This window comes from Diabrotica virgifera, chromosome 3, assembly GCF_917563875.1.
Source record: "Diabrotica virgifera virgifera chromosome 3, PGI_DIABVI_V3a".
Classification (NCBI taxonomy): Eukaryota; Metazoa; Arthropoda; class Insecta; order Coleoptera; family Chrysomelidae; genus Diabrotica; species Diabrotica virgifera.
The window spans coordinates 188491205-188517430 of NC_065445.1; the positions used below are offsets into that span (position 1 = coordinate 188491205).

General features: G+C 32.1%; 1 protein-coding gene across 1 annotated transcript in view; it reads left to right on the top strand.

Moving 5' to 3' along the window:
* Window positions 1-860: 860 nt before the first annotated feature.
* The window catches only part of LOC114332577 (glucose dehydrogenase [FAD, quinone]), a 36720-nt gene continuing 11354 nt past the window's right edge, over window positions 861-26226 (top strand). The window contains exons 1-2 of the mRNA XM_028282399.2: window positions 861-1383; window positions 16755-17082. Of these exons, the coding sequence (XP_028138200.1) occupies window positions 1093-1383; window positions 16755-17082 (619 nt within the window). The 5' untranslated portion in view covers window positions 861-1092. The remainder of the gene's footprint in view (window positions 1384-16754; window positions 17083-26226) is intronic.

The window sequence follows — 26226 nt, forward strand, 5'->3', positions numbered from 1 at the left end:
TGAGAGAGTGGTTTGGCTGCACCACAGCACCACTAATGAACTCTTTAAGTGAGCTGTAAACAAGGTCAGGATAGCCTTGATGATTTCCAATCTCCGATAGGAGTAGTACAAGAGAAGAAGAAGAACACGAATACGCCATCCCAATTTATCCCCGGAGCATCTGGTGTCCACGGTCACTGCCAATGCACGTTATCTTCAGCAGTTTCGAAGGGTTTCGGCCTTGAATGCATTAAAATAGATTACTAGGCGGTTTTTGAGGTCGCTGAATACGAATACGCCATTAGAACCGATCCGCGAAACATCTGGTGCTCAAGGTAACTGCTGAGGTATGTTATTTTCTGGAATTTGAAGGGTTTTTGAGCACCACGTGACCCGGGGTGTTAGTTCTGGAGGCGTATTCTTGTTCAGCTACCCCAAAAACTCAAAATATTTTGTTTGCATCAATTTAGTGCCGAAACACTCGAAACTTCAGATGACGTGCCTTAGCAGTGAACCAGGGCACCCGGTGCTCCAGTGGTCTGTTCTGATGGCGTGTTCGTCTTCAGCGACCCCAGAAACCACCGAGTAACAAAATCTGCCCCTAATACACTTATTTTAACACGTTTTTGGATGCATTTTATCATTTATCATTTTTCTATGGCAGACTTTTTTTCTGACATCATCCTGAACAAAATGCAAAAAGTTGCAAGTCTGTAGTTGCTGTATTTAAAAATCGATTTATTTTGTGCTATATGCCCTGGTCTATCAGCGAAAAACAGAGAGACGCCGACGTAGAAAAAGCTGAACAATGCTGTTTTATTAATTACGTTTATGTATTTGCAATTGCATTTACAACCACGACAGCAGCAAGTTTAACTGTGCACTATAATTTCTTATCATTCTTATTATCTCATCGCATTTACCATCGAAGAGATAAAAGCCATTTAAATATTATTAAAATCAATTTATAGCTAAAATCCCATCAGTAAATACAAAATATTTAAGATAAGATTAATTGTTCTAATCTAAAAGACTAGTGTTGATTACCAAATGAATAGTGAATAGACAACTAGTGAGTTTAGATAGTAAACGCAGATATCTTATATATGTATAATGGATATTGGGGCTCTTTTGCAGGATACATGCCCTGGAAACCTACAGGGCATGTCAGGATATTTTTTTCTGACTTTATTGAACAGTTTAATGAACTCCAAGTGCAAGTTAGGTAACACTAACGACTATACAGAAGACTATGCTCCCAGATTGAAAGATGGAGATGAGTTTGACTTTATAGTGGTAGGTTCTGGTTCAGCTGGAGCGGTGGTAGCGAATAAGCTAAGTGAAAATCCGAACTGGAAAGTGTTGGTACTGGAAGCTGGAGGATATCCATCAGCAACTAGTGACGTAAGTAGAAGACTTCTTCTTCTTCTTTCACTTTATAAATAGGCTCGATGCCTGTTTTACTTCGTTTGTTAGCCTCAATTGACGTTGTCTGACCATCTTTGCCTCGGTCGTTCCAATGATCTTCCATTTGGCGATTTGTCTCTTGCTTTTCGTACTATTCTATTTTCTGTCATTCTTTCTATGTGTTGATTCCATTCTATTTTTCTTCTTTTGATCCATATGTTTATTTCTTCTATTCCACATCTCGCTCATATTTCCTCACTTCTTACTGTCTTTTAGTTTAGAGTATGGTTTGTTATTTTTCGTAAGACTTTCAATTCTGCTGTTTCCAGCATCCTTTGTGTTTTCGCCGTATCTGCTCTTGTTTCCGCTGTGTACGTCATTATCGGTCTCATTGTTGATTTATATATCCTGGTTTTCGTTTCAGTTGTGAGGTATTTGTTTCTCCAGATTGTGTGTATCGAGACATCCTGCTGCTCTGTTTGCCATGTTCAAGTAAAAGACTTATGTAGAAAAATCCTTAAGAGATTAAAGTGTGCGAACAGAAAACACGACGTTTTATGTTTTATATGACCCAAATATTGTAGTTTTGTTATTTTGATGGAATCCAGTATCTCCCTGCTGTTTTCTATTCTTCTTAGTACTTCTTCATTGGTTATTCTGTCTGCCCAGGAGATTCTCGATTAAATAAAATAAAATATCATAAAAATCTTTAACCACGTCATTAATGCTTCTGTTAAGAAATAATAAATTCCAGTCAACTTCTGCTAAATAATAATTTAAAGCAACATAATCCCCATTTTTAAAATCAAAAAAGTATTAAAATCCACGAGGAAAATAAAATTCCTGTAGCTGGCTGTATACCATAAATCACAAAAAATACAAGATCCTTTGTAAAAGGTATATTTAAAATACCCCAATAAGGGTTACATCACAAAACAAAACGTTTTCGGATTAATAAGTAATCCATCATCAGTGTTAACCCCCCTAAAATAGTAAGTGTAACCTAATTAATAATAGAAAATGTGATAAAAGTTGACCAAGGTTAAGAATTGACACAGGCCATACTTACAATAGCATGCATGCGTGAGCCACCAAAAAGTTATGGGTGAAAACCCTTTGAAAGTTATAAGATGTTAAATGATACTACATATTATTGATAATGATGATCGATGTTGCAAATATTCCTGGATATAACCCAGGGCAACACAGGACTCTAACCCACGTGGATATGATTTGCAAGGAATGAACCTTACATATTGAAAATTGAGTGTCAACTGAACTGACAGGTAAAAGAACTTCAGAAATATTTCAGTGACAGATTAGATTGTCAATGCAACGTTATGAACTATTTTGTTACTTCAGCCAATGAAATTTAAATTTTATGTCGATGTTAAAATAAAACATTATCAAATATCCATATATTGGTGTTAAAATTATATAAAATTATATAGTTAAAGTTGTGTAATATTTGACGATTAAACATATGTATATGTCAATAATTGATAAATAGGTACTACGAGTTATGCAGTCAGCAACACATTAATCTCGTAATGGTGATATACTTAGAATTTTTTTTTGAAAGGCCTATTACGTAATGCGTCTAGGATATCAGAATTTGTTTAATATGTACAAAATGTACAATTCTAAGATAATGATTAAGGTGTGAGTGTTTTGGTGACTGATAATTTGATCTAAGTTGTTGAGTACAGATGAACTTGAAAAATTAGAAAGTGATGGTATATTTCGTTTGGCTGAAGAAATTTTGTAGTTAAGTGCGAAACAGAATGAGACTAAAAACACTTGATAAGACTGATAACCCAAGAGACTCAACCACAGACCGACCCAAAACGAATGGATGAATAATGAAGAAGGGTGTAGGATCAGGGTGGGAGGATGTGGAGATAAACAATGTAATAAATAAAACGAATAATGTAGAAGTCTGTCTAAATTACTGTAGAAGTGAAAAATAAGAATATTGAATGATAAAATGTAAATAAAATGTATTGAGAGTTTGAAGTAGGATGTTGGGTATAGAAAATTTGTAGAAATAAAATAGGTTGGATGATAGTGAAAGTCTGATGATAAACATAAGATGAGAGTATATAGATGATATGTGTTATGAAAAAAGTTGTCGGTGTAGGGGTTGAAAATCTCGATTAAAAGAAACATGGCGATTAACACAATTAGGACTTTTCTGCTTCTCTTTAACTATTTCTAAGTCCTCATACAGGTCCAATCTTAGGAAGTTTTTTGAGAGATGTTGTGTAACAATGAGACGTCTTCTGGGATGTTGAGAGTATGTTTATTTTGTATGAGATGTTGTGAGAAAGTTGAAGTGTTCTCTCTTTTAGTATGTTCTAACGAACGAGAAGATAGTGATCTACAAGTTCTTCCTATATATGTAGCATCACAATTGGAGCATTGTAATCTACAGACTCCACTACGATTCATATAGTTAATAGGGTCTTTAGAATTGGTAAGACACTGTCCTAGATTATTTGATACTTTAAAAGAAATGTGAGTGTTATCAACTGCTCTTTTAATAAGGTATCTGATATCACCGGAAAGACGTGCATGATGATACGGTAGGGAAGCATAGATGGGTTTAATGGTCAAGTCTCTGGGGAAAGCAGTCTCTCTCAAGACTCTAAGGTGTCTTTTTTGGATGAGTTTGTTTATAAGATTAGGGTCGTAACCGTTGTTAAATGCTACTTGACGGAGAATATTGAGTTCTTTATTATAGTTAGATGGAGATAATGGAATTGTCTCTAGTCGGTGCACATAACTGAGAAAGGCTGCATATTTATGTGACATTGGGTGATGAGAGGATAACGGTATGACATGATCAGTCTGTGTAGGTTTTCTGTAGATACTGAAATCGAAATGGTCGTTTAATCTGGAAATGGTAAGGTCAAGAAAATTAATTGATTGGGAAGACTCTAGTTCCATAGTGAACTTGATGTTTGGGTGAATTTGATTAATTTTAGAAAGTAATAGATCAGCTGATTCAGAATTACCTGAAATAAGGACTAAAATGTCGTCAACATATCGAAACCAATGTAGTATTTCAGGGTTTTTTATGATAAGTGTGGATTCTAAATGATCCATAAAAATATCAGCTAGAAGAGGAGACAAACAACTGCCCATAGCTAGGCCATCAGGTTGTCTGTAAAAAGTATTATTAAATACTATATTAAATAAACAACAACTTTTGGGATTTTCCCATTGATTTTTTACTATATTAAATACTGTAATATTATTAATAATACTTTTTACAGACAACCTGATGGCCTAGCTATGGGCAGTTGTTTGTCTCCTCTTCTAGCTGATATTTTTATGGATCATTTAGAATCCACACTTATCATAAAAAACCCTGAAATACTACATTGGTTTTGATATGTTGACGACATTTTAGTCCTTATTTCAGGTAATTCTGAATCAGCTGATCTATTACTTTCTAAAATTAATCAAATTCACCCAAACATCAAGTTCACTATGGAACTAGAGTCTTCCCAATCAATTAATTTTCTTGACCTTACCATTTCCAGATTAAACGACCATTTCGATTTCAGTATCTACACAAAACCTACACAGACTGATCATGTCATACCGTTATCCTCTCATCACCCAATGTCACATAAATATGCAGCCTTTCACAGTTATGTGCACCGACTAGAGACAATTCCATTATCTCCATCTAACTATAATAAAGAACTCAATATTCTCCGTCAAATAGCATTTAACAACGGTTACGACCCTAATCTTATAAACAAACTCATCCAAAAAGACACCTTAGAGTCTTGAGAGAGACTGCTTTCCCCAGAGACTTGACCATTAAACCCATCTATGCTTCCCTACCGTATCATCATGAACGTCTTTCCGGTGATATCAGATACCTTCTTAAAAGAGCAGTTGATAACACTCACATTTCTTTTAAAGTATCAAATAATCTAGGACAGTATCTTACCAATTCTAAAGACCCTATTAACTATATGAATCGTAGTGGAGTCTATAGATTACAATGCCCCAATTGTGATGCTACATATATAGGAAGAACTTGTAGATCACTATCTTCTCGTTCGTTAGAACATACTAAAAGAGAGAACACTTCAACTTTCTCACAACATCTCATACAAAATAAACATACTCTCAACATCCCAGAAGACGTCTCATTGTTACACAACATCTCTCAAAAAACTTCCTAAGATTGGACCTGTATGAGGACTTAGAAATAGTTAAAGAGAAGCAGAAAAGTCCTAATTGTGTTAATCGAGTTTCTTTTCATGTTTCTTTTAATCGAGATTTTCAACCCCTACACCGACAACTTTTTTCATAACACATATCATCTATATACTCTCATCTTATGTTTATCATCAGACTTTCACTATCATCCAACCTATTTTATTTCTATACAAATTTTCTATACCCAACATCCTACTTCAAACTCTCAATACATTTTATTTACATTTTATTTCACTTCTACAGTAATTTAGACAGACTTCTACATTATTCGTTTTATTTATTACATTGTTTATCTCCACATCCTCCCACCCTGATCCTACACCCTTCTTCATTATTCATCCATTCGTTTTGGGTCGATCTGTGGTTGAGTCTCTTGGGTTATCAGTCTTATCAAGTGTTTTTAGTCTCATTCTCTTTCGCACTTAACTACAAAATTTCTTCAGCCAAACGAAATATACCATCACTTTCTAATTTTTCAAGTTCATCTGTACTCAACAACTTAGATCAAATTATCAGTCACCAAAACACTCACACCTTAATCACTATCTTAGAATCAATATTAAACAAATTCTGATATCCTACACGCATTACGTAATAGGCCTTTCAAAAAAAAATTCTAAGTATATCACCATTACGATATTAATGTGTTGCTGACTGCAAACTCGTAGTACCTATTTATCAATTATTGACATATTCATATGTTTAATCGTCAAATATTACACAACTTTAACTATATAATTTTATATAATTTTAACACCAATATATGGATATTTGATAATGTTTTATTTTAACATCGACATAAAATTTAAATTTCATTGGCTGAAGTAACAAAATAATTCATAACGTTGCATTGACAATCTAATCTGTCACTGACATATTTCTGAAGTTCTTTTACCTGTCAGTTCAGTTGACACTCAATTTTCAATATGTAAGGTTCATTCCTTGCAAATCATATCCACGTGGGTTAGAGTCCTGTGTTGCCCTGGGTTATATCCAGGAATATTTGCAACATCGATCATCATTATCAATAATATGTAGTATCATTTAACATCTTATAACTTTCAAATGGTTTTCACCCATAACTTTTTGGTGGCTCACGCATGCATGCTATTGTAAGTATGGCCTGTGTCAATTCTTAACCTTAGTAAACTTTCATCACATTTTCTATTATTAATTAGGTTATACTTACTATTTTAGGGCTTAACACTGATGATGGATTACTTATTAATCCGAAAACGTTTTGTTTTGTGATGTAACCCTTATTGGGGTATTTTAAATATACCTTTTACAAAGGATCTTGTTTTTTTTTTCAAAAAAGTACCTATTCTTTATAATTAAGAACAGATTATTTTAAATCAACAATTACGTCAAAATTGACTGGTGTAGGATGAAATATGAAATCCCTCCTCAAATAACGGATCCAGAGGTACAGAAACAAATATATCAGGAATGCTAGAAAAAATTAAATCAAGAAAAACATTTCGCCGAGATATCGTATTAACCTGGTATAAGTCACAAAGATTATAGACCAGGACGGATCTGTTTTGAGGTGGATGTGAGAGGTGGCATTCGGATTTTGGCAGATAAAGTTAGGTTAGATTAGATAAGAGAGGTGACAACTTCAATAATTATAATTGACTTATGCTCCTTCTCAAATATGCCAGGAACATTAATAAAAAAATTAAATATTTAAAAATTTCGAAAAATATTGATTTTTTTCTACTTTCATTACTTATAACTTTAAAACGATTGACTTTGGAACAAAGTCGTAGGGAAAGAAAATAAAGATAATTGAATTTTGTATAATAAACGACTGGTTTAAAATGTCTTGAATTAGTACCCTTTCTGCAAAATAGCAATAAATAGAAAATAAGGGGGCAAAAAAACTGTTTTTATTCAATGTTTTTCAACCACTTTGGTTGCACTTAGAACCTTCATAATTCGCTTAAAAAATTCTTACAACATACTTCAACCGTCCACCAAATTTCATTAAAGTCGACCTAATAGATTTTGCATAATAATTTTGCAATCTAAATTTTTTTAAAAAAGTTCAAATTTTTTAAAAACTTTCTGAACAAAAAGTGGACCATTTAGAAGTTTGCTAATTTTTTTTGCATATAAAGAGGTTCTCTGCCTATCTAATACACTTTACAGAATTAAAATCGGATTATTTAAGCGGCCTCAGCACTGTTTTAAAGTTACAAACAATGTTTTGGCTTATAAACAAATACAGTGAGGACGTTTGAGTTGGAATAAATTCATTTTCTTGAGAATGGGCTACTCTGGAGATAAATCCCGAAACAGATCGATTTTTATTTTTAAATTATAATTTTTTGGCATAAATATCATACTAGTGACGCATCCATTTGGGTGTGATGACGTAATCTAAATATTGGAATTAATTTAATTCAAATTTTTTTTTAATTCAAACCCTGTATAAATAATTATGTTAATGTTTATATTAGTGAATACAAAATTGAATAGCCTTTCGATTGAGCTATCACACGGCATCTATTCTCATTTAAAAAAATCATCGATTACGTCCTCACGCCCAGATGGATGACGTCACTAGTATGATATATATACCAAAAAATTTGAATTTAAAAATAAAAATCAACCTGTTTCGGGATTTAACACCAGAGACGCCTATTCTCTAGAAAATGAATTTATGCCAACTCAAACGTCCTCACTGTATTTGTTTATAAGCCAAAAAATTGTTAATAACTTTAAAACAGTGCTGAGGCCGCTTAAATAATCCGATTTTAATACTGTGAAGTGTATTACATAGGTAGAGAACCTCTTTATATGTAAAAAAATTAGCAAACTTCTAAATGGTCTACTTTTTCTTCAGAAAGTTTTTAAAAAATTTGAACTTTTTTAAAAAAATTTAGATTGCAAAATTATTCTGCAAAATCTATCAGGTCGATTTTAATGAAATTTGGTGAACGATTTAAGTATATTGTTCGAATTTTCGGACACGCGCCAACTCGTAACTCTTAATGACAAATTTTTTCAAATCAAAATGTACACCGGCCAATTCGTAACTTTTTTACTGCCTGACCCTCCCAACTCGCAACTTTATACAGGTGAATTCGAAACCATTGTTTACTTCTAATACCGCAGGTAGATAGGTAAAAGGTAAGAAATAAATTTGAACAGTACCGGATTAAGCCAACACGGGGAATATAGCATATAGCATATTATGTAAGCGTATGGTTCTTGGTTTGCTCAAAAACATGTTGTGTATTAAATGTACCTATAAAAAAATAACAAAAATTGAAATCTCTTAATAAAATAATTGAAACAGAATGATATGTATAGACCAGGGCGGATCTGTAAAAAACGTCTATTTGCGGATGTGCGAGGTGACATTCGGATTTTTGCAGATAAAGTTAGGTGACAACTTCAATAATAATAATTGACTTATGCTCCTCCTCAAATATGCCCGGAACATTAATAAAAAAATTAAAATATTTAGAAATTTCGAAAAACATTGATTTTTTCTACTTTTTTTGCTTATAACTTTAAAACGATTCATTTTGGAGCCAAGTCGTAGGGAAATAAAATAAAGATAATTGAATTTTGTATGATATACGACTAGTTAAAAATGTCCAAAAATATTAGAATTTCTGTAAAATACAAAATAAGGGGGCAAAATAAGCCTCTTCAGTGTTTTTCAACAACTTTGGTTGCACTTAGAATCTTCGTAATTCGCATAGAAAATCCTTATCATATCGCACACCTAGTTCAATTGTGCCACAACTGCAAAAAATTCAAATTTTGTGTTAAGGCTGTAAAATATTGCCCCATCTTGTGCAATACAGCCTGAACTAAAATATTGTTTTGGATAAGTATAAAGTAAGTTACTTCGGTATTTCACTGTAGGGTTTTTGGAGATTTTGAAAATGCAATATGGCCATAACTGGGAGATGTGGCGATAATATACACTGCCACAATACAACCGATGTAATTATTCAATACGTTCAATACGGCCACAACTGCAAAAATCAATTGATTTTTTCATTATATTGCCGCCGTATCTCCTAGGTATCGTTTTATAAATGACTCTCTTCACAATTTTAATATAGTATTTTTACTACAAAAGCGATATTACCTAGGTCAAAATTTTTGACGTAAGAGAACTGTCAAAACATTAGAATGTGACTTTTCATTATTGCCATGTTTATTTCTCTTACGTCAACAATTTTGACCTACGTAATATCGCTTTTGTAGTAAAAATACTATTAGTCCAGAAAGCCACTGCGCATCCGCTAGGGAAAAAATTCTAATTCGGATTTTTTGCACAATCTTACTCAAAAAGGACCCCTTTTAACAAATTTGCATGTTGCCAGGACCAAAAGTTGGTCAAAAATTTTTTAAACGTTTTTTTTTGTTTTTTTCCTAAAATTTTTTTAGGTTTTTTGGATCATTCCAAACAGAAAAGGTCTTTAGTGACTTTTCTCTAAAGTTGATAGTTTTTGACATATAAGCGATTAAAAATTGAAAAATTGCGAAATTGCCATTTTTAACCCTCAAAAACTATGTGAAAAACTGAAAATTTAAATGTTGCCAAGGTAGATAGATATTCTTTAAACATCGATTGATGAACTCCCGAAGAGTTTTTTGCAATACAATATCAAAAACCCCTTTGTTTTTTAATTGCCAATCAAGCGTGCGCGACACTATTTTCCACCGTTGCATGTGTATGCAGTATGGTGCAAGTGAAAGGAATAAATTCGTTATTTCGTAATCCCCAAAACAGGTCGATTTTTATTTTTAAGTTATGATATTGTGACATATATGGTATACTAGTGACGTCATCCATCTGGGCGTGATGACGTAATCGATGATTTTTTTAAATAAGAATAGGGGTCGTGTGCTAGCTCATTTGAAAGGTTCTTCCATTCTATATTCAGTAATATAAACATTTACATAATTATTTATATAGGGTGTCCAATAATTTAATTTTTTTGTCAATTTGCCAAATGATTTAATTTAATAAAAATTTTTTGGACACCCTGTATAAATAATTATGTACATGTTTATATTACTGAATAGAGAATTGAAGAACCTTTCAAATTAGCCAGCACACGACCCGTATTCTCATTTAAAAAAATCATCGATTACGTCATCACGCCCAGATGGATGACGTCACTAGTATACTATATATGCCACAATATCATAACTTAAAAATAAAAACCGACCTGTTTTGGGATTTTTCCTTAAAGTCACCGATTTACGAAATAACGAATTTATTCCTTTCATTTGCACCATACTGTATACACATCACATGCAACGGTGGAAAATAGTGTCGCGCACGCTTGATTGGCAATTAAAAAACAAAGGGGTTTTTGATATTGTATTGCAAAAAACTCTTCGGGATTTCATCAATACATGTTTAAAGAATATCTACCTACCTTGGCAACATTCAAATTTTCAGTTTTTCACATAGTTTTTGAGGGTTAAAAATGGCCGATTTCGCAATTTTTCAATTTTTAATCGCTTATACGTCAAAAACTATCAACTTTAGAGAAAAGTCACTAAAGACCTTTTCTGTTTGGAATGATCCAAAAAACCTAAAAAAATTTTATTCCATGCAAAAAAAATAATTTTAGGAAAAAAACAAAAAAAAACGTTTAAAAAATTTTTGACCAACTTTTGGTCCTGGCAACATGCAAATTTGTTAAAAGGGGTCCTTTTTGAGTAAGATTGTGCAAAAAATCCGAATTAGAATATTTTTCCTAGCGGATGCGCCGTGGCTTTCTGGACTATATAAATTGTAATAAGATCCAGCGAATAACTGTATACAGTTGAGTCCGCGAGTCTTTACCCGTGCGTCATCACTTAAAGCATACGAAATAAGTCGGAAATCTATTTCACGCAACAACTGACAGAAAGTGGCTACTGTTCCGCTTACGGGTTTTATTATAAAATTTGACGTTATCAAATATATAGAATGTCAAATGTAAGTTTTGCTTCAAAATTTTTGCGCAGAATTACAGCTACATTTGAAGTAGCTTAATAAATGTTTTATTATTATTGATTAATAAATAAATAAACAATTTATAAAAAAATCCAATAACATATTTTATTTTTGTTATTTTATTCACTTTGACGGAAATCTAAACACAGTCATTTCTTACTGTGTGAATGACGTTAGCTTTGTATGTTTTAAATATTAATTGCCTAAATATAATTATTTACCTTAAAATTTCAAAGCCCAATATAAAATTAGTTGTGAAAACAACTGTTTGTGTAATATAAAGAAACTTCAAAACGCAAAAATTCGACAAAAACCGCAAAAAGTTCAACTGACTGACAGCCACAAAATTAAACAAATCAGAAACGTCAAACAAATTGTGCTTAAAATATGAAAACATACCGAATCGTCATTTTTTGTACCTATCTCTTTTCAATGCAATGAGTCTAGATGGTTCATAAAAATAACATGTGTTGTTACTTAATAACAAACGGCAGCTGGTTTGTCATGAGTTTCATGCATGGAAGAGAATGATGCTAGATAAAAAGTATGTGTTTTATCTCGCCAGGTATTAATGACGCACGGGTGAAGACTCGCGGACTCAACTGTAATTTGCTACTTAAATTGTAATTTTGAAGCCAGTCATTCTCAAAATAAATTATTTACAGGGCATAACGCGTTTGCTACAGAACGTTTTGCTCATTTATCGAGAATAGTGTTTTGCACTTGTGGCACTATTAAACTAGGTGTGCGATATGTACTTAAATCATCCACCTTTCATTAAAATCGACTTGATAGATTTTGCATAATAATTTTGCAATCTAAATTTTTTTAAAAAAGTTCAAATTTTTTAGAGACTTTTTGAACAAAAAGTAGACCATTTAGAAGTTTGCTAATTTTTTTACATATAAAGAGGCACTCTACCTATCCAATACACTTTACATAATTAAAATCGGATTATCTAAGCGGCCTCAGCACTCTTTCAAAGTTATAAACAATTCTTTGGCATCCACGTTGACTCATTACGAAATTTGTTACAAGTATTTCAGCCATTTTAACAAAATTTATTTCGACTTTCTCATGTAACTCGTCCAAGAGACAATACCTACATGATGAATAACTTTTACACCACCTTCAAAGAGGGTAATTTATATACAAGTACATACCTGGAATACCGGTATTAGATTATCAACATCGTTAGTAATTACTTAGAAAAGAAAGTTACAAATTCACCGGTACTTGGTGGGTTACCGAATAATTAGCTACGCGCCAGAGTTACCAGTTGGCCTGTAATTAGGATGGGGGATTAAAATAGTTACGAATTCACCGGGATCCGAATTTTCTAAGCGAATTACGAAAGTTCTAGGTGCAACCAAAGTGGTCGAAAAACATTGAATAAAAACAGGCTTATTTTGCCCCCTTTTTTATTTATTGCTATTTTGCAGAAAAGGTAATAATTTAAGACATTTTTAACCAGACGTTTATCATACAAAATTTAATTATCTTTATTTTATTTCCCTACGACTTTGTTCCAAAATGATTCGTTTTAAAGTTATAAGCAAAAGAAAATAGAAAAAAATCGATGTTTTTCGAAATTTTTAAATATTTTAATTTTTTTATTAATGTTCCGGGCCTATTTGAGAAGAAGCATAAGTCAATTATTATTGTTGAAGTTGTCACCTAACTTTATCTGCAAAAATCCGAATGCCACCTCGCACATCCAAAAATAGACGTTTTTTCACAGATCCGCCCTGGTCTATGAATGATATTGCATAAATCGTTAGCTGGTGAGTTTTGGTTAGCCTGTACCGTGGTACCGTAAAGACTGTTACCCCAAATTACATCAGGAAAATTATAATCCCCACAAATTATTAATTTACAACCCGGAATGTTATTATATACATATATATTCAATGTTGTCACAGTGATCGATATATTATGTTACAGTTCTAGTTGATTATCCAGTTGGTGTTGACTATTCCTAGTTCGAGTCAACTCAAACGGCTGGTTTTAGTAAAAGTTGATTATAAATATAAAATCAAGATTTGTATTCAACATTAACTGGTGAAAGTAGACTCCAACTAGAAAAAGAATACTCTTCCCAATGCCATTTAGTAAGAGTTGATTCACACAAAGAACCAATTCTAGAAATTAAATGTTACTGGATATGTTCAAATCATGATAAGTAGTTGAAACAGTCAAAACAAAGAGACACACACTCACCAAAAAAGTACGTGAGATTATGCTCGTATAATCTACATTTACTGAATCGATCCAGGAATAGTCAACCCAAACTAGTAAGAGTTGATTCTATTTTTCCCGCGATCAACTTTTACTAACAAGGGTTAGGAAGAGTCTATTTCAACTAGTAAAAGTTGAATTAAATTTTTCAAATCAACTCTTACTGTTCGTTTTAGTTGGAGTTGACTAGGAATAGCCAATTCTAACTGAGAATCAATTTGAACTGTAACATATACATTCCTGCCAGATGCAGGAGGTAAATAAACACCACCAAATACGACAGTTTGACCTTGGCACTTAAGTGAGACAAACTTTTGCTCAACACTATTTTGAGGAACAAAAACTTCACACACTTCCAAATGTTTAGCTACTGCTAGTAATACTCCCCCACCAGTCCCACCACGTTGTTTGACACTAGTATTATCATTTCTATCACTTCTAAAAATACTGAAGTCATCTAACCAAAATTCAGCATCATGGAATTCAAAATTTAACCAAGTTTCGACTAAAACAATCACATTGTAATCGGAGGATACTGCCTGGCTTAAATCCTTAAGCTTTGTTCTTAAACCACCCACATTTTGAAAATACACATTTAGTATAGTTCTTGATAGAAACCAATTTTAACGTATTGCTCCGAAGTGTGGCAAATGACCAAAAAATCCGAAAATAAGCTGCTTACTATCGAAATGGATTTTTTTAGAAGAGCTGCCAGAATATCGAAATTTGACCATGTTCGAAATGAAAATATCAGAGAAAAAGTAGGTAGGCAGAAAAAACAATAGTGGAAGAGGTACAACGGAACCAACTCACTTGGTATGGACACGTTCAACGAATGGGAGATGAAAGACTTCCAAAAATAACAATGAGATGGATACCGCCAGAAAAACGAAAAAGAGGAAGGCCACCGACCTCCTGGAAACAAGGAATTACAAAAGCCATGTCAGAAAGAAATCTACAAGAAAGAGACTGGCTAGATCGACAGGCCTGGCGATTGGGTATTGCCCGGTTACAGATAAATGAGAAATTTAAAGAGATAGACCAATTGGTGTACAAGTGGTATTACCACAGATAAATTAGATACAGATAAATGAGAAATTTAAAGAGATAGACCAATTGGTGTACAAGTGGTAATACCACTTGTACACCAATTGGTCTATCTCTTTAAATTTCTCATTTATCTGTAACCGGGCTAAACCGGAAGGCGTAGAACGCTATAGAACCGGTTATATACATATATAGTATAGTTCTACCATTCCGACCACTTACGTTATTTTTTGATTGCTATTTTTGTTAGTTCAGTCCCTACATCCTTCGGACAACTCAAGACAGCTGCGGTAGAGGGTTGCCACAATATTTCCCAACCGGATATCCAGGACATCATGAATATATTGCCGAACCGGCTCCAAGAAGTCCTAAGGGCCAGAGGGGCAACATCCATATTAATATTCATAATTTTTTTAATTAGACTATGATTTCTAAGATTATGTATGTTTGACTTTTCTTCGAAGATTTTTAAACATTTGATTTTTGCTAAGCATCCCTTGATAAAGGAATTTTTTTCAATAATTTCATTATTTTCTCATTCTCAAAGGTACTTTTCACAGTATATTTCATAACATGTAGTCCCAAATTGACAATTTTGGCAAATTGAAAGAATTAAAAGGTGGGCGGTTAAATTCGGTGAGTGTAGTTTTTTTCTATCTACCTAATCAGCCCCAAACATCAGCCCCATGCCTCTCTATCATGGGAAATTTGCATCCAATTTGACCCAGTGTGTTTCTTCAGGTCATCCGATCATCGCATCTGTGGCCTTCCCCTTTTTCGTTTGTGGTTCCACGGTCTCCAATGTATAACCATCTTAGTCCATCTTTCATCCTTCTACCGTAGGGTGTGTTCGGCGAACTTCCATTTAAGCTTTGCTACTTGGGTAGAGACATCTTTCACTTTTGTTTTGTTACGGATCCATTCGTTTCTTTTCCTGTCTGATAGTTTCATTTTCAGCATTTGTCTTTACATGGATCTTTCTGTCTTTGCTATTTTTTCCATATTTTCTTTTGTAAACGTCCATGTCTGAGAGCCATATATTAGAATAGGGAGTATACATTGATTGAATACTCTTGTTTGCGGGTATTTTCTGTTCTTTAGAATATAAGACAGTTTTCCGAATGATGCCCAGCCCAATCTTATTCTTCTCTTTATTTCTTCGGTTTGATTTCTTTTATTTAATCTAGTGATTTGTCCTAGATATATATATACTCTTTTACTTGTTCTATTCTTGTTTGTGCCACTGTAATTATTAGTTCTTCTTGTTGATTGGTCATGGTTTTTGTTTTACTGTAATTCATCTTCAGTCCTATCTTTGTCGATTCTCTATCTAGTTCTTCCATCATTCTTTGTAATTCTTCACTTCTTTCTGTTATTAATACAATATCATCAGCATATCGTAAGTGATTCAGATATTGCCCGTTTATGTTTATACCCAAGCCATCCCAGTGTAGTTGTTTGAACACATCTTCTAGCGCTTGGTTGAATAGCTTGGGCGAGATGGTATCTCCTTGTCTTACTCCTCGGTTTATTTTAATAGGCTCCGTTTGTTTCATTAGCTTAATAGTTGTTGTTGCCTTATCATATATATTTGTAATTAAGTCAGTATATCTGTAGTCTATTCCGCTTTGTAGGGAATTCTTTACTGCCCAGTGTTCCACAATATCAAATGCTTTTTCGAAGTCAATAAATGTTATAGTGGGTAGTTTTCTTACTTAAATTATTTTTTATCTTTTCATTCTTCGTTTCTAATTTTATTTTTATTTTCTTTATTTTTAGAGAGGGTTTTCTATAAAGACTTTTGATAATTAACTTTTGAATTGCTTTTGGCTTATATTGTCTTTTATTATTTATTTAGATACCAGCACTTCTATTTGGTGCTTCAGGAGGAGAAGAAGACTGGCAGTACCGAACGGAACCCTCTCCACTAAATTGTCTAGGATTCAAGGACGAACAGTGTATATGGCCAAGGGGCAAAGGTCTTGGAGGTAGCAGCATTTTAAATGCCATGATGTATATCAAAGGAAATAAAAGAGATTACGATACATGGGAGGAACTGGGAAATACTGGATGGGCTTGGAACACTGTTAAAGAATATTTTAAGAAGTTGGAAAATATGCAAACTAAAGGAGTTAGTGATCAGTATGGAAGGGATGGTTATATGACGCTTAATAGATATCCTTCAGGTAAGTGTTAGAGGTCCCGTCATTTGGGAAGGCACTGATTTGCACATTATGGCGCATTTAAAAATGGTCTAAGAACCGTCTTTAAAGTTGGTGATTGGTTACTGACCTTACTGACTTTGAAATTTGCTACTGAGTATTGAAATTATTTAATGCCAAGGCGTGGTTTAGAAAGCATCTTCAAATTTTTACTTTTATACAGTCCATTAATATGCAAATTAGTGCTATCCCAAATGACGGGACCTCTACCAACAGGTTTCTCTTACACTGATTTACACTGAAACCGACAGGTTTCTGTTACATCTACTATTAGACAAGAGAAATAAGGTTTTTGTCGGGACACTTGAGCAGCCAGGTTGCAAATGGATTTTTTGGGTACTATATACCTAATACATTATAAATACAAAAATGCCCGTCACAGTTCGGACGAGAAACTTAGTTATTAACAAATAAGGGTCAAAAATGTCAGTTTTTTCGTTTAAATCGCTACAGGTACAAATAGGGTAATTATATATATATATATATATATATATATATATATATATATATATATATATATATATATATATATATATATATATATATATATTATTAATTTGGTTTCTTGGGTTTAGGTTCATAAAAAAGAGAGATGGCTGGCTATGATGTTATGTCATATTTATTCGACGTTTCGGCTGGATATCCATGCCTTTTTCAAGAATTATTATTACATGACTAAAAAAACAATTTATCAACGATACAATACTAAAATTTAATAAAAGATTTTGACTTACCCTGCATGCAAAGTTGGTAGTGAAACAAATACATAAATAGATAAATAGACGTCACAAAATAAAACAATGGTAAAACATAGGAATACACCCACTAGTCATTACGTTTAAAATATAATGTGTCAAAATTAGTGTGATGTTTTATCGATGTTTGAAACATCAATTAAATAATTAATTGATTTCGCATCATGGGCGTGCTGAATTTTCTTTTGTATAGTTCAAATTAAGTTAAAATAAATTTGGTTTAAATTTTGGACGTCCTTCTTGTCATTTATGGCATTGTTGTTCTCTTTTATTTCTATAGACTCCAGGAGCTCCCTCTTTTTTTTGTTATGTTCGGTTTTTAAGATTTTGGTGTTGTCAAAATCAAATTTATGTTTCCTCTCGTTTTCGTGTTTTGTGAGGGCCGTTGAGTTAGTTTTGTCGTATTTGTGCGAACGTATTCTTGAGTTGAGTAGCTGGCTGGTTTGTCCAATGTATACCCCATCGCAATCTGAGCAAGGAATTTCATATACCACGTGCGATTTTTTTAGTTGAGGGGTTTTTGTTTTTAGTTGTGTGAAATTCCTTTTCAGTAGATTGTACCCTTTATGAGCAACTCTGATGTTGTGTTTAGATAGGAGATTTGCAAGCTGTTCTGATAACCCCTTTATATAAGGAAGAGACGTGTAATTCTTCTTTACCTTGTTAGTTTTATTGTTATTCTGGTTATTGTAGAATGTATGTAGTCGCGACTTAAAAGTGTTTTCTATGAGTTGATGGGGATAAGAATTAAGTGTCAGTGCTGTTTTTGCCTTTTTTATGGCCTGAGGTCTGTTGATAGGGTCGGACAATCTGATGGCTCTATCGGCGAGGCCGATAACTACTGATTTCTTTTGGGACAGGGGATGATGAGAGTTGAAATTCAGATATCTCGATGACCAGGTTCTTTTGGTGTACCATGAAGTGGATATGATGCTATTTTCTCTATGTAAAGTCAGGTCCAGAAAATTGATTTGACAATTTTTTTTCCATTTCCAATGTAAACTTTAGTTTTGGGTGGAAGTTATTAAATTCGTTTAACAAAATACCCATTTTATCCTCTGGTGCTGCAGTCAAACAGTCATCTATATAACGGTAGAAAAATGGTATATCGAAATCTATTTTATGTAGGACAATTTCTTCTAGGTGCTCTAAAACTAGTTGAGCGATAGCACTAGATATGCTAGCACCCATAGCACATCCATCTGTTTGTTGGAAGAATTTGTCTTTATATATAAAGTATGTTGAGTTTAATGTTGTCTCAACTGCTAAAAGAAATTCGTCTAGAGGAATGTCCGTAAACATTTTAATTTCATTCCATTTTTGTTTAATAATATCTTTCGCTAAAGCTTTTGGAACATTGGTGTATAAAGATACGACATTTTGATTTCAAGTCATCAGCGTCTTTTAGATAGTGCGGATTTTTATTAATTACATTAGAAATAACGTTCTTCAAATATTTTGAGAGGTTTTCAAAAGGAGACTGAATACATGAGACAATAGGGCGCAGAGACATACCTTCTTTGTGTGTTTTGGGTAGACCGTATATTTTTGGACCTACAGCATTATGTATTTTAAGTGAGTTAGCGGTATTTGGTGAGATCTAGCACTTTTTTCCCATCTTTTGACTAATTCATTGTTTATTTTAATTATAATTTAATTGTAATTAATTTAATTGTAATTAATTGTTTTATTTTGTGACGTCTATTTATCTATTTATCTATTTATGTATTTGTTTCACTACCAACTTTGCATGCAGGGTAAGTCAAAATCTTTTATTAAATTTTAGTATTGTATCGTTGATAAATTGTTTTTTTAGTCATGTAATAATAATTCTTGAAAAAGGCATGGATATCTAGCCGAAACGTCGAATAAATATGACATAACATCATAGCCATCTCTCTTTTTTATGAACCTAAACCCAAGAAACCAAATTAATAAAATATATTAAGGTTCAAGAATCTAACTCAAACTATATATATATATATATATATATATATATATATATATATATATATATATATATATATATATATATATATATATATATATTATAGAGTATTCGTGTTTTAGTAGATCAGCCAAGGTTTAAAATTACTCTGGGCTAATTAGCAAAATTCATGGAAAAGTTATTTACCAGCAATTTTATTGCTGGAATCGAATTATAAGATCCTCCATATTAATAATATAGGTATGCAAAGTCCGCAGATAGTGTGCTACTTTTTTTATAAACAAAATTGCGCCGACAAATCGTATTTTTTTCAATTATTGCTCTATAACTCCGAAGATTTTAACTTTACAACAAAAACACCTAAATAAACATTCACCGCAATTAAATTCTACATAGAGGCATGTTTTTCCCGATTTGTTCCGACGAAAATTTTCCTCGAAAAATGTGGGTTTTCCCAACAAAATCTCGAATTTTCAAATAATTTTTTTGGGCCAGTAATTATTTATTAATAATTATATAGCTTAGTGAAATAAAAGCTTTCTTGGCATAGATTATAAATTCAGAAGCCGGTGAAAATGAAACGAATATTTTAGCAACAATTCAATTGTTAATTAACAATTTACAGTCGCAATAACAACCAAAATAATCATGAGACATTGATCAAACTTAGAAAGATTATAAAGGTGTGATGCCTATTTAATATTTTGTCGACAAAATATAAATTTTTCATTTTTTTGCATAATCTATAAATGTTTAAAAAAAATTATTATAAACAAATTAACATTTCTCAGACATTGTTTATTATATTCTAATTTTAAAAAATACTTAAAATGCGTATTTCATAGGTTTTGAAAAGGAATGCTTTAAAAAAATTTCCAACCATTTGCAAAAAAGTTATGAAACAGCAAAGTAAATATACAATATCTCCGTTGTTTATAATTTGTTTTAATTGTTTCAAAGCTTAAAAGTGAGTCTATGGTACAATCTAATTACTCACAAAGAATGTCAAAAATTAGTGCATTTTTTTGTAATTTTTAGCGCAAAAGTAGGCCTGATACAGAGTCGGAGCTAAAATGTTCACTCGCAGCGACTGACACGCAGCATACATTATTTATTAAAAGTGTACGTCGCGCGGCCGCCGGTCGTCGCTCCGAGTGAAAATTTTAACTACAGTACTGTACTATTCTACTTTCGCGCGTCTAAATTACAAAAAAATATATTTATAATCTTTAATTAAAATATAACCATTAAACTTATAATCGATATTTTTTTGTAAATAATTAGCTTGTACTTTAAACTCACTTCTACGCTTTGAAAGAATTAAAAAAAATTATAAACACCGTAGTAATCGTATGTTTACTTTGCTGTTTCATAACTTTTTTGCAAATGGTTGCAAAAAAGTTTTAAAGCATTCATTTTCAAGATGTTTGAAATAAGCATTTTAGCTATTTTTTAAAATTATAATATAAAAAAAAACTTTCTGAGAAACGTTAATTTGTTTATAACTATTTTTTTAAACATTTAAAGATTATGCAAAAAAATTAAAAATTAATATTTTGTCGAGAAAATGTTAAATAGGCATCTCGTCTTTATAAGATTTCAAAGTTTGATCAGTGTATCATAATTATTTTGGTTATTATTGCGACCGTAAATTATTAATTAACAAATGAATTGTTGCTAAAATATTCGTTCAATTTTCACCAGCTTCTGGAACTATAATCTAAACCAAGAAGGCTTTTAAGTCACCAAATTATTTAATTATTGGTAGATAATTACTTATCTAAAACTTTACTTGAAAATTAAAAATTTTGTTGGGAAAACCCGCATTTTCCAAAGAAAATTTTCGTCGGAGCAGATCGGGAAAAACACGTCTCTATGCAGAATTTAATCACGGTGAATTTTTATTTGGGTGTTTTTGTTGTAAAGTTAAAATCTCCGGAGTTATAGAGCAATAATTGAAACAAACACGATTTTCGTGCGCCATTTTGTTTATAAAAAAAGTAGCACACTATCTGAGGACTTTGCATACCTATATTATTAATATATAGGATCTTATAATTCGATTCCAGCAATAATATTGCTGGTAAATAACTTTTCCCAAAAATGGCCTATTCTCCGATAATCAGCCCAGACTAAATGGCACTTTTTGAATTTTGGTCCGATCATTTTTTGCTTCGGAAATTGCAATATAAGACTAAAATTTCAAAATTTCAAAAAAAGAGCTTTTTTTCGCAATATTATTGTTCAGAAAATAATAATGATTACGTATTTTTTATGGGAAATAAGCCACAATTTTACTAAATATAAATTTACGCAACTCATAAATATTGGCGATATCATTTTAAAGTCTTCTACTTTAAAATGTATAATATACGTCTGAATTGCCAATATAAATGAGTCAGATTAAATAAATTATTAGAAGAATTTTTTTACTTAGCAACAACATGTTTGTTTTATTTTAATAGTATTTTGTATTTTGACAACGAAACCCGATTTGGGCTTCGAAACGTTATAAATTCATTTTTTAGTAAAATTGTGGCTTATTTCCCATAAAAAATACGTAATTATAAAAATGCCACAAGGAAATAGCTTCAGAACAACAATAATAATGACATAGCAATTCTGTGGAAACCACATGCAAGAAGAATAGTTATGTTTTCAAAGTGTTGAAAAAAATCATTAAAAAGTCGTTTTTATCACTCCGAAAAAAGTTTAGTAAAATAGAGTCATTTTTGGTTTATAAATAATTTGACTAGCTTTGTTAATATTGACTATAGAGTAAATCTACTTTAGGATTTCAAAAGCTGGTATTTTTACACGAACTTTCAGAAAAAACTTTTTGCCTAGGTTAATTAGGCTCAAAGTTAGCCACTTTTATTATTTAATTCGCAGTTACTTCTATATACATCAAATTCTCCTGTAACAGTGTTAGTTACCATACTACTTCGAAACGGCTTGGCCGATTTTTATGAAATTTTACACGTATATCCTATAGGACGGAGAAGAGGTTTTAACCTATTTTTTATACCAATAAGTTATGAGGGGGCTGCCCCCCTGACATTTTTTTTGACAAAATTATCTACTTTAATTTTATATGATGTAGAATTAAAAAATACATTCAACCCTTAATTTTCACTCTTTTATCACCAACCCCTATTTGTTAATAGTCACCTATATATTTACATCTATAAAATTCTCCTGTCACAGTGTTAGTTTCCATACTCCTCCGAGACCCCTTGACCGATTTTTATGAAATTATATATGTATATTCGGTAGGTCTTAGAATCGGTCGAAATCTATTTTTCATATCCCTGAGTGATAAGGGGAGTTCCCCCTAACATTTTGTAATGTTAGGTGGGGATGTGTGTACATAACGTACTCTATAAGACTACGAGTACATACAAATTAAAAAAATTATGATCAAAATTCATCAACAAGCTCTGGCGATATTAATCGCAGCATATATTTGCAGAATCAATTTCATTTTTTGAGTGCTCGGATTTTATTAATTCCCCTCCACAGACCACGAATTAATTCCGTTCGGACGCCATTTTTAAAACTTTAGTAACGACTCTGTTGAGGTTCAAAGTTTACTCAAACTTTTACACATAAACTATATATCTTCAACTTCAAAATAGCTCAAGTTAGGTTGCTTAATTGTTGTAAACAAAGTAGCCGTCAATTAAATAAAAAAAAGTGGCTAACTTTGACCGTAATTAACCTAGGCGAAAAGTTTTTCTTTGAAAATTCGTATAAAAATACCAGTTTTTCAAATCCCAGTGTAGTTTTAGCTTACAGTCAATATTAACAAAGTTATTCAAATTGTTTATAAGCCAAAAATGACTATTTTACTAAAATATTTTTTTTGAGTGATAAAAATGACTTTTTAATGATTTTTTTTAAATGCGTTGAACATAATATGACTATTGTTATTTCATATTGTTTTCACAGAGTTGCTATATCATTATTAGTTTCTGAACAATAACATTGCGAAAAAAAAGCTCTTTGCGATAAACAAATTGAATAAAATTTAAACTAATTGACGAATCGTCTTAAAAAATTTTTTGCATTGTGCGGACTGTTTGACTCAACTTTTCATGCAATATGAAAGTCTTAAATTCATTTTCGCAAAAGTTATAGCAAATTTTTTATTTTCGAAATTTTAGTTTTATTTTGCAATATCCGAAGCAACAAATGATCAGACCAAAATTCAAAAGCGCTATTTTAAAACTTGGCTCATCTACTAAAAGAAAAATATTATAAATAAGATATTTAAACACCCTATTTTTACCTGTAGCGATTTAAACGAAAAACCCCCCTTTTGACCCTTGTTTGTTAATAACTAAATTTCTCATCCAAACTGTGACGGGCATTTTTGTATTTATAATGTATTAGATATATAGTACCCAAAAACCCATTTGCAACCTGGTTGCTCAAGTGTCCCGAACATGGTATATTTTTGCCTTATTTCCCTGGTGTATATGATAACGACTATGATTTTATCGGTTCCATGACATCTCGTAACGCGACAGTTCGTAACCGGACAGTTGGTAACGGACAATTCGGAACAGCGACAGTTCGTAACGGCGACACTTGGTAACGGCGACACTTGGTAACGGCGACAGTTCGTAACTATTCAAATTCGTAACGGACAATAATTCGTAACCTCCAAATTGAATTATTGTGTTTATTGTTGTTAACGTGGAAACTAACTGTTATTACAGTTATAAATGAAATTATGTTTATCAATTTAACGAATCAGTATCAGGATAAACATTTTTAAGGCGTTTCATATTTCGTGTTTCAGAATATAATAAAAGTAGTTAGACCAAGTACTAAAGTATTACAAACCATCCCTCTTATCAACTATAATCGTTGATTGAATGCCACAATAGTCCAGAAAGCCACTGCGCATCCGCTAGGAAAAATATTCTAATTCGGATTTTTTGCACAATCTTACTCAAAAAGGACTCCTTTTAACAAATTTGCATGTTGCCAGGACCAAAAGGTGGTCAAAAATTTTTTAAACGTTTTTTTTTGTTTTTCCTAAAATTACTTTTTTGCATGGAAAAAGTTTTTTTAGGTTTTTTGGATCATTCCAAACAGAAAAGGTCTTTAGTGACTTTTCTCTAAAAATGATAGTTTTTGACATATAAGCGATTAAAAATTGAAAAATTGTGAAATCGGCCATTTTTAACCCTCAAAAACTATGTGAAAAACTGAAAATTTGAATGTTGCCAAGGTAGGTAGATATTCTTTAAACATCGATTGATGAAATCCCGAAGAGTTTTTTGCAATATGATATTCAAAACTCCTTTGTTTTTTAATTGCTAATCAAGCGTGCGTGACACTATTTTCCACCGACAGTATGGTGCAAATGAAAGGAATAAATTCGTTATTTTATAAACCGGCGACTTTAAGGAAAAATCCCGAAACAGGTCGATGTTTATTTTTAAGTTATAAAATTGTAGCATATATGGTTTACTAGTGACGTCATCTACGCGTGATGACGTAATCGATGATTTTTTTAAATGAGAATAGGGGTCGTGTGCTAGCTCATTTGAAAGGTTCTTCAATTATCTATACAGTAATATAAACATTTATATAATTATTTATACAGGGTGTCCTTCTACTTATTTTTTTGTCAAATAATTTAATTTAATAAAAATTTTTTGGACACCCTGTATAAATATTTATGTAAATGTTTACATTACTGAATATAAAATTGAAGAACCTTTCAAATGAGCTACCACACGAGACCTATTCTCATTTAAAAAAATTATCGATTACGTCATCACGCCCAGACGGATGACGTCACTTGTATACCATATATGCCACAATATCATAACTTAAAAATAAAAATCGACCGGTTTCGGGGTTTTTCCTTAAAGTCGCCGGTTTACGAAATCACGAATTTATTCCTTTCATTTGCACCAGAATGTATACACATGAAACGGTGGAAAATAGTGCCGCGCACGCGTGATTAAACATTAAAAAACGAAGTGGTTATGCTATATTGCAAAAAACTCTTCGGGATTTCATCAATCGATGTTTGAAGAATATCTACCTACCTTGGCAACATTCAAATTTTAAGTTTTTCACATAGTTTTTGAAGGTTAAAAATGGCCGATTTCGCAATTTTTTAATTTTTAATCGCTTATATGTCAAAAACTATCATTTTTAGAGAAAAGTCACTAAAGACCTTTTCTGTTTGGAATGATCCAAAAAACCTAAAAAACTTTTTTCCATGTAAAAGATAATAATTTTAGGAAAAAAACAAAAAAAAAAAACGTTTAAAAATTATTTGACCACCTTTTGGTCCTGGCAACATGCAAATTTGTTAAAAGGAGTCCTTTTTGAGTAAGATTGTGCAAAAAATCCGAATTAGAATATTTTTCCTAGCGG